The sequence below is a fragment of the Pteropus alecto genome, unplaced genomic scaffold (genome assembly GCF_000325575.1).
Source record: "Pteropus alecto unplaced genomic scaffold, ASM32557v1 scaffold7, whole genome shotgun sequence".
Taxonomy (NCBI): Eukaryota; Metazoa; Chordata; class Mammalia; order Chiroptera; family Pteropodidae; genus Pteropus; species Pteropus alecto.
This window is the reverse complement of record NW_006494614.1, coordinates 34018113-34029007: the sequence shown is the minus strand read 5'-3', so window position 1 is coordinate 34029007 and position 10895 is coordinate 34018113. Positions and strand designations below refer to the sequence as shown.

Below are 10895 nucleotides of genomic sequence, written 5' to 3'. Positions count from 1 at the left end.
GAAGATAAATATTAAAATCTAAGCAAGAACAAAGCAGGCTGTTTACTGGGCAGATTTTTCAGATGTTCCCTTGAACACTTGAAAAGACAGGAGATGCTTTGATATGCAGGCTGGCTGGAATCCACAATAAAATGGGTCCCTCCAACAAGAGTGTGGGCCCAGGGGCCACGTCCACCCAGCCTACAGATCCTGATGCCTCCACCTCCTTTGGCCATGCATTCACGGGGAAGGTAAGGGAGGGAAAGCGCAGGGTTACCTGATGAAGAGACCTGAGAACGTTGAAAAGACTGACTCCATCCAGTGATCTGGAGCAAAGTGGCATTGGGAACTTTCTTCACAAATGTAGAGGTAAGGCCATGATTCAGGTAGTCTCTCTGTCCCCACAGAGACAGTCAAATCGCACCGCACGTAGGTGAGGCTGGAGGTTTCACAGCTCTCCTCCTCATGCTTCAGGTCACACAGGGAAGCCAAGGACACTGCAGGAAATAATCACCATTAGGTTAGGTAATAACCATGGAAAGAACTGAAGACCTCACATTGTTACATAAGTGAAGTTCATGTGCTGTCCTTTGACTAATAGGAAAATAATGTTCACTTTAAAAAGAAAATGTATGATGTATCCATAACACATACAGAAGAATATAAGTAATGTTTTCATAAAATATGAATCATCATAATAAGAAAAATTCATGTGACTCTACCAGCCACATAAGGTCTAAAAGAGTTGCAATACTCTCAAATCTGTATGCTCCTCATAAGTCCACCTCCTTCCTCCTCGTTCTCAGAAACAATCACTTGCATTTTTAAAATAATTTTCACTATATTAATGGCTTTCCACTCCTAAAACAAGAGATTTGGGGCTTTATTTGTTTGTGATTTTATAAAATAGAATACATGACATAATATTCTTGACCTGATTTTTTCACTCAATATTATATTTCCAAGATTCATCCATATTATCGCATGTAACTGTTGTTCGTGCATTTTCACTGCTGTTCAATACTGCATTGTATGAACATACAACAAATATTTATCTTTTCTTTAACCAGTGAACTTTTGGATACGTCCCAGTTTTTGCTACTATGAACATGCACAAAATTTTACCTAGGTTATATGCCTTAAAATTTCTTGTTTACAGGGTAGGTACAGGTTCAACTTTACAAGATAGAGCCATATTGTTTTCTAAGTGGTTGTGCCATGTTACATTCCTATCAATTATATTTATGAGTTCACATTACTCCACATAATTGTCAGCACTTGGGATTATCAGACTCTTAATTTTGGCCAATCCAGTGCATATACAGCGGCATCTCTTTGCAGCTTTAAATTGTACCTTTATCTTCACTTTTTAGATCAAACAACTTTTTATGTGTTTAGTAATAACTCATGTTTTCTCTATATGAATTTTTTTTATTTCTGTCATTTGCCCTTTTTTCTATTGGAATGTTTGTCTTTTTCTTATTGATTTGTGTTCTTTATATATTCTGGGTACTAATCCTATGGAGTTTATGTGGTTACTGATACCTTCTCCAGGTCTGTGGCTGGACATTTCATTCTCTTAATAGGATCTCTTGATTAAAAGAAGTTCTTCATTTTTGTATAATAATGACTATTATCATTTCATAAAGAAGAAAAGCAATTATTTGAAGCCCTTTGACCCTTAGGCCATTTCTTTCTGGGTCATGAGATACAACGTTAAAAGCATCAACAAGGCCGATCACCAATAACCTTTAATGAGAAGATAGACAAGTCTCTACATGATATGGTTTTGGAGAAGTTCTGTCTGAAAACTTTAATAACATAAAAAAGAAATAAGAAAAATTTTTCCCTAGCCTTCTACCTCTGCAGCTAACTTGTCCACGCAAGTACAGGACAAACTTTATTAAGAACCATGGCCTTGAACCTAAGCCCTGTCTACATCACAGTGCTGCATACAGCATGAGATAAATAAGTACATGTGAGAGGGTTTGCAGTTATTCGGTCACCCTGTTGTTGCTCTTGCATTCAAAGCACTTGACACATAGTAGGTTCCCTGTGAATGTGTTCCAAATGAATTATAGCAATTAAGATGGCTGACAAGTAAGGCTCTCATATGGATAGACAAAACATGAGAATTTTCCAGTTAGTAAGCCCTAGGGCCAATAAAAACAGTCTCAACATCTATAAAATAATGAACTCATTATGGGTGATTAGGTGGATGAAAATTGACAAGGTAGATTATGAAAAGTACCCAAGGCTGGGATCAGAATCCATGGATTTTATTCAATGTTCTGCCACTAAATAGCTATGTAACCTTAATTGCTTTAGCTTTTTATGCCTCATGGAAAAGTTAAAGTTTCCACGAAAAAGTCATGTGGTATAATTCAAGGTATAAATGCAAGATATCCAAAGATCAAAGATCTTGCTGATTTTATAAATATAAAGTATTAGGTTAACTTAATGAGACATTTTAGCAACCCACCTTGTGTAAAAGTAAAATTCTTTTTTTTTTTTTGTCAGATCCACAATTTTGGGGAAAGATAAAGTTAGATGACACTAAAAGCAGCAAAAGAACTTTTTTAGAGCTGCACATTTAACGCCCCCTACCCCACTGATGAAAAGAAAACACATTTGTACTGTGGTATTGGAACAAGCAAAACAGTAATTAAGAAAGTTTGAGTTCTAGGCCATCATCTACATCCTGGAATGTGAAACATCGCTTTCTTCATTGTGCAAAGTCAAACTAAGAAATATAACTAAAAGCAAGGGTCAGAATTCAAAGTGACCTTAGCAAATTAGAGAAGTTAACAGATATAAACAAAAGACCAAATGAAAATAGTAAGGCAGTAAACCACAGAAGAAGAAAATAAATCATATAAATATAAGATGAGGGAAGTCCAGCTGTGCACAGTCATGTTAGAAAGGAAACAACAACAAAAAAAAACACCTTGGAATAATAGTAGTAACAGATTATAAACCAGCAAGACAGCAGTGTAATTTAAAAACAAATATGAAACCAGATTATATGCAAGCATTTTATTACACTATTCAATATAACCAGAACTTGCTTACACAGAGGAGCTACCTAGTTTTGGGCTTAAAATTAGGAAAGAATGTCAGAATTCAGTGAGGGCTCAGAAGAGAAATACCAAAATGTTTACTTGTTAGAAAGTTTCAGATTTAGTAAGTTCCAGCAATTTGCATTTCTAACAGACTCTCAGCTGATGCTGCTAATAATAATAATATATTCTCAATAAGTCTCTATAATAATATCAAACCACTGCATTAGAAAGACTGAGATTATTCAGCTTTCTGAAGGGCAGCCAGCTGATTAAGGATGGAAAAAAGTGTGTATGTGTTGGGGGTGGGAGGAGGGTCCGTTAGTTAGACAAAAGGATGGATTTCTCTGAGAATGGCAACTGTGAAACACATAAGTGTTGCTGCTGTGAAATCATCATTTAAAAAAATCTTATAAAATATAACAGATTCTTAACTAAATTGGTTATATGTGATCCTATCTGAAAGTAGGGGAATTGTTAGTAGTTTCCAATAACTTGTGAAACACACTCCCTTTGACCATTTGATGTCCATAGACCTATTTCATAGGAAAAAAATATACAATCATATACTGAAAATATTTTATTCGATTTCAGGGGGGTGATAGAATCCCCAAATATCATCCTTAATCATAAGTAAGAAACCAGTAGAATTGGTTTCTAACAGTTCCTTCTCATCTTTAGACACTATAATTAAAATACTTTTTTTAATAAAAGAGGAAAATAAGTCAAATTATTCTTTTCCCTAAAAAATGAGCTCTTGCAAAATCAATAAGTATTTGGTGACACCTAGTGGCAAAGTTAAGAGTTACAGTTTCCAACTCATTTTCCTCTTCTAAAATTCACTGAATGTTGAGAAGTCTTTTTCTAAAATTTAATCAAATCTTTTAAAATATAATATTTTTTATTATTTCTTTCCTAGGATTTATAATCCTTCCAATACCACAATTAACTGACCCTAAATTCTTGGTGATTTTTATCTTGTACTTCCAGTTAAAATTAAGCGTCTTGAAATAATACCAAGAGGCTTTAAAAAGTTCATTTAAGCAGTATATATATGAAAGCCTTTAAAAAAAAAAACTGTAGCAGCATTAGTTAGTTAAATATGAGAACCTATAAATGTGGAGTCTTGGTTTTCTAACTTCTTTATTTATTCTCTAACTTCTTTATTTATTCTTTCATTGAGCATTAATTTTGCACATACACTGTGCCAGTGCTATGCACAAGAGGTAGAGATGAAACAGACAACATCTAAAACTTGCATCTTTTACTGTATCTTAAATTTCCTATTGTGGAATTTTTTAAATTAAATTTATTGGGTTTCTCATTGTGGAATTTTAAGTGGAATTATCTTTTTTGCACAATGTTCCGCTTATATATGTGATAATAGAAAACTCAGTTTCTAGTATTTTAAAACAAGAATTGTTTCTTCTTCTCTTTCACCTCCCACTTCCTTCTTGTCTAAAACAATCCAATGTAAACTGCCACTGTAAAATTACCCATCATGGAATTTTTGTCCAAGCTCAGATGAAGTGATGCTTTGTAAATCCTTCACCCACATTCAAGTTGCAGACACATATTAGGAATATAAGTTAAAGTACTACACAGAAAGTATGTGTTCAAATGGTTTTTAAGTGCATAGGTACAAGATCTATGATTATGCAGACAAGATAATCACCTGGCTATGCTGTTCCTATGGTAATAATGGCAATTTCTTCCCTTTGATTTTTTTTTTTCTGAGCTCAATTATGGGTAATCGCCCTGTGTTGTAAAGCCCCATTATGGGACTACCAAAGCTTTGCACCTTCTTTTTTAAGAAGCTTAAAGCAGTGAGAGATGGTGGTATTTTATTGAGTAAGAGCTCAATTACCTGAGCATTAAAGAATAAGAGGACGATGTTAATGTTGACTCTTTTGTCTATAATAAGAATTCAATAACAATGCATTAGGCAACTATGCAAGAGATATCTAGCTTCATGATCTAACCCCTTCACTAGTACCTCCAGTAAGCATGTTTTCAGCAGCCCTACCCCAAAACAAGACCAAGAGATTGTTTTCTTCATGATTCCTAAAGCTGTCATTGAAATCAACATTCAAAACTCAGAATTACTTTCTCCATTACCATGACCGCAATAAAAAAAATAAGTGATAAAATTTTGTTGCAATTAATATAACGAAAGTTCTGAAACATTTTAATAGGTGGTCCTTGATTCTAACTACCATTTTAGATGGGGAGTAGAGAAATTCTTTTCCCAAAAACACATAGAAAAATTAGAAGTCAGTACAGCATTAATTAGAAAAAAGAAGTTAAGCAAAGAATATCATTTTCATATGTACTCTTAAAAATACATATGGCATTTTTACTGACCATCCAGAGGACGAACCAAGCAGCTGAAGGCAGATACTGTAGCATTAGCCAAGACTTGGCAGGGAAAACCACACACGGCGGCTGAGATGTTCCCTGGAGAAAATCCTGCTCCAAACACATGCACGATCCTTCCACCCAGGCAGCCTTTTGTTTAAAACAAAATTACAACTTTATGATCATAGAGGCAAATCTCTCTTTACTTAACTCAAAATTCAAATTCATGGTTCCTTGCTGCCCATCCTTCTTTCTATGCCCTCCAGAATCCACACAACTGGCTCTCCGTCCCTGATATCCTCAGTTTATTCTCACTAAGCTCTAGCCTCCAGAGCCAGAGTCCTTGTTTGTCAGCTCCCCATCATATTCACCAATCTATAAAAACGTAATAATTTTTATATAGAAAAGTAACGCTTATTTATAGTTCTTAATTTTTTATATGAAAACATATAAAATGAAAGTAAAAGTTTTCTTAATCACCTAACTCCCTAGAGGGAGCCATGTATAGAGTTTTTGTGAATCTTTCCAGAATTTTCTAAGTATATATATTTCTTATACAGAGATCTTTCTATACACATTCCTCTACAACTTGTTTTTTAAACATATAGCATAGACATTTTTCCAAGTATGTATACACACATTCATATGTGTGTATATATACATATACGTATATATCTAACTCATCATTTTAATAGCAACTTAGAATTTCATTATAGGATTATGCCATAATTTATTTAGCTATTTTCAGATCAATTGATACTTCCATTATTAATCAATCATCTATTGCTATAATTAATGGTACTGCAATGAACAGTACACTTATTTGAATAAAACTGTTGTAAATGCTTAGAAGTGGAATTTCTAGGTCAAAGGAAAAGTAAGTTTTTGGTTTTGATGTATATTCCCGTATTTCTCTCCAAAATAACGTTGCATCATTTTATACTCCTACCAGCACTATATGAGAGTGCCTGTCTTCAGTGGGTGGAAGTATCACAATTCTTAACAGACAACATGTTTTGCTTCAGTCTGAGAATCAAGAAAGGTAAATGTCACCGGGATCCTCAGATGTGCGGCAATGTCTAGTCCACACTGAGATATAGTTCCGGTTTCTACTGCCTTTCTATCAAGGTGGTACTAACACAACCACATGACAACATCAAGAATAACACTTTGCTTAGGGTGCCTTTTATACCCCTGCTTTCTCACCATAAAAGTCATGGAATCTTAGTAGTAAGCTGAACTAGGAAGCATCCAGCACAAACCCCTTTACCGGCAGACTAGGGACCAAAATCCCCATCCCCATAGCACTCCAACCGGCTGAAGCCAGACAGATTTGTTCTAAGAAAAGCCTTGGCCAGTGCTTCATCAGTCTAAGGCTTGGCTCGCATAATTTCCTGTATATATTCTTCATCACAATCAAATTTGAGCTATCTCAAATGTATTAAGGCTTTAAGTGAACAGAAATCGAAACCATCATTGTAAGAAAAAGCAAGGCAAATTTCAGTATATCTAAAAGGAGAAAAAAGTTCAGCCAGTGCAATCATACTATGCAATTGGCCAGTTATTGGTGGAGTGTGAATTCATCTGTGAAATATTACAAAATGATAAAAAAATCATATTTAATAAACTTAAAACAATTTAAATTGACACATAGCTCTAAAAATAGGTGAAGCCATTTATGTCCTACTTAAATGATCAAATTATGAGCTCCTATAAATGATGTTATTTAATTTAAAACACCAATTAAATTGCTTTAATGCATCCAACTAAAATACAATCATGTACTTAAAGAGTATGCACAACTTCCTTGGTAAAAAAAACAAAGTCTCTTACATGGAGCATGACGAAGACAAGTTTTAGGGGAAACTAGAACTGTAAGAGGCCAATCAGGCCTCTCTCCCTTTTTATCATTCAGATTGATGTTGACTGCCTACCACTTAGAGTAGTGAGAATAGCTGTAATCCACTAACATAAAGAAAGCCCTCTGCATCACTTGCTTGACTTACCAAAGTTCTCGGTCACTGCTGTGATAGTAATGCTCGATGTGAATGCCAGGGCAGATGAGGCCCACCCTCTTGTCCGGTCGTAACCTCTGACTTGGTACTCCCCAGCAGGGAGAAAGGGAACCACACACTGGAGAACCGTGCTGTTGCCAGAGACACCCACGCAGGGTGACATCCCAATAAAAATGTCGACGTTCACAGCTCCTGAGATATGGGCCACCACCAAAGTCAAGATGCCATCAGTGTGAGAAACAGAGAGCAATTCTGGAGTGAACGCGTTGCTATAACCAACGACTCCCATTTGATACAAAAGTCCATCTATCTCTATGTCCAAGACAACAGAGCCATGCCCTGCAGGAACAAAGCACTGAAGGAGCTCAGTACTGATGCTCACCGTCAGGCAGGCCTGCTGGCCAAGGTAGACCACCGTGCTGTTCTGTCCTCTCAGGGCTGTGCCCTCTATGGTCAAGAGGCCCCCACCATATATGCTGAAATTCTTGGGGAAATAATGAAACACCCTAGGCAAAATGTAGAAGTGTCTGGAAACATTACCAGAACAAGCATACCCATTGCTTGTATGAACTGCTGATAGGTAGTGGAGTCCTGGAGTCAAGTCGCTTATCTGGCATGCCACATGGCTTGCATTAAAGAAAGTTGCAATGCAAGGAAGATGATCATCCAAATACACCATTGGCTCATCAGCTGTGGTGCCTAATCTCTGACCTCTAATCAACACCGTAGTCAGAGACCCATTGATATCAGTGGTCAAGGCATCCACTACAGGAGTTGTCTCTTCCTTCAAAAAAAGAGTGCAGTTCCCATGACATTCACTGGGTAGGCCATTGACCAAGATGGTGATGTTCAGAGTGAAGGAAGCACCAGGCAAGGAGTCACCCACCGGTTTGATCTGACAGAGGACCATCTGGGCCCCCAAGCTCAAAATCACACAAGTAAAGGGACCCGAAAGATAAACCTGAACTGATCGCCTTCTTGAGTTGAGAGCCAAGCCCCTCACCATGAGCACTGTCCCACCACAAGCAGACCCATTTGTTGGGGAGATGGTCGTGATCCAAGGTGTCATCACCAATTGCTGGGGCGCTGCAGACATGTTAGCAAACCCCATCTGCTTCTGACGTATCCGAAGAGGGTAGACTCCTGCCTCCAAACCGTGAAGAGGAAAGGAGCAGCCAGACAGGCTCGTGTTGCCTCTGAAAGACTGTGTCTCAAGACTGCAGTTCAAGTCCCCCAGAAGAATCACTGAGTTGGAGAGGTTATTTCCTTCCACGTAGAGTCTCAGGCTGCTATTCGTGATTTCTCCTCGCACAGCAGTGACTACTGGTGTTGTGGCCACCTCATATGTGAAAGTAAAGCCCTTCCCCACCAGGCTTGGTGCAGGTCCTTGGGTGATGGACAGGTTGCCAACCCAGACCTCCACAGGGGCTGGGACAGTGAGAATATCTGCCTCAGGCGGCAGGGAAGCAGGTGAAGTCTCACACCAGATATGCGTCTCTGCTAAGTTCACAATGTTACAGGACTGATTGCCCACAAGCACCCAGACTAAACCTGGCTCTCTGCTGAATCCTATGCCTGAGATGCTGAGGATGGTTCCACCTAAAGCAGGAACATCAAAAATAAAACTTAGAAGCTGATATTCAGAACTAGGAACTCACATACCTGTGTAAGCCCCAGAGCAATTAAGTGGAGGTGGAGTAAGTATTAGTGAAATCTTAATTATTTCACCTCACCTCATCAATGTTAAATTTGTGATCATTTTGGCAGGAGTCACATGGGCTGAAATTCACATAATAGTAAAACAATATAAATTGTTATATAGAAAGGATGTTTATAATATTTAAGACAAAATTTTCAAGTATATCGATAGATCCTAGAAGACACCACTTCTATCAACTTATATAATACTGATAAATCAAATTTCTTGAAGTGTTCTTGTCATCTGCTATATTATCGGGCATGTTAGTCTATATTATTATATATGTTATTATGTAGTGAGAATACATGTATATTATACATACATATTTATAATTTATATATTAATAAAAAATCAAATTCTTTAATCTTCTTATCATCTGCCATATTATCTGATGTATTATTTTATATTCATATATTATCATGTGGACTTTATATTTTGTTCTGTATATTCAACTGACACTGTAATGAAAAATCAAATTTGCTGGTCTTCTCTTTATCTTTTAGATTATTCTATACAATATTCCAATATTCCACATGTTATGTAGTTGTAGATATATATATATACATATATATGTAATATATCAAGAGCCAATGAAATACTGACATGCTTGTGAATTAACTGCTATATACACAGACTTTGTCTTGCGCTGTAGTGCAGGGACAATAAAACTCATGTTCAGGATGGGTTGGAGCAACATATCCATCATTTCCAAATCTGTGGTATAGCCAAGTATCTTGAAAAAAGAATTTTACTATACTCGAAAATGATAACATGCTATTTCATACACTATCATAATGATTATTCATTTACAAATACATAGCTTTCCATTTTTTCTGAAAATGCATAGTTTTTTAGATTTCTCGATTTGCCTTGTTCTTACATCTCCCATATTGGCATTTGTGTTTCTAACCACTTCTGGGTCCTTCATCTACATCCCTAGAGGAAAGTGAGGACACCAAACCACATCCCTCCTCTCCTTGCACATGCAGTATCTAAAAGGCTAACTAAGGAAGCTCTTCCCTTATTTTTCTGATATCCACTCAAGATGTGGTACCCATTATATGTTTCAGCCTCTTTCTATTAGAAAAAGAAAAAAAAAGGTATATCTCCTTTTCATAAAAATTTTTGAGTTTCCTGAGCTTACTGAGCTAAGGAATTCCCAAGTTTTCATACCCTTCAAAGTGTACCACCCAGTTCCTGGAGCACAAGGAAACTTCTCTCTCTGCTGCCCATCTCTGATCTCACTGGTTAATTAATTCAGGAACAAAATCTGAATATTCAGTGAATAGACTTACTGTATAACTGGTATCAGTCACATCAGAGCCACTTACCCAGAAGGGACCCACAGCAAGGCTCGATGCTGAAAACTTCAGTGATGTACTGGATGTGCAAATCAACCCTATAGAAAATGAGGAGATTGCTATGAAATAACTGAGAGAGTTAGAGAAAGAGAAAGGAAGGAATAAGACAGAAGAGATGTATGTATTTTGGGGAGAATAAGAGAGCAGTGATGGAAAACAAGTGTGAATACACTGCCTACCAGAGAAGAAACAAAATGGTGGGCAAAAGGTATTGTGTGGGACATTTTCCTGGGCCAGTATCATGTGGTGACATCAGTCTCATACAATTTAGCTAACTTTCTGGAATGAGGAGATGGAACTTCTGAAGAAATACTGGGCAAAGGGACTTCAGGGCAAAGAGGATAAGATGCCTTGTGCAATAATTGTAAGCCATTTATTCAAAGCCCAAGACACAATCTTATTAAAGGTCTTATTTAATTATAGA

At 36.9% G+C, this 10895-nt stretch overlaps 1 protein-coding gene across 1 annotated transcript in view; it reads right to left on the bottom strand.

The window, feature by feature from the left end:
- PKHD1 (PKHD1, fibrocystin/polyductin) overlaps positions 1–10895 on the bottom strand; it is a 413647-nt gene that overhangs the window by 339446 nt on the left and 63306 nt on the right. Inside the window, exons 31-34 of the mRNA XM_006926447.3 lie at positions 10442–10509; positions 7403–9010; positions 5403–5546; positions 257–476 (exon numbers count right to left, since the gene is read on the bottom strand). Of these exons, the coding sequence (XP_006926509.2) occupies positions 257–476; positions 5403–5546; positions 7403–9010; positions 10442–10509 (2040 nt within the window). The remainder of the gene's footprint in view (positions 1–256; positions 477–5402; positions 5547–7402; positions 9011–10441; positions 10510–10895) is intronic.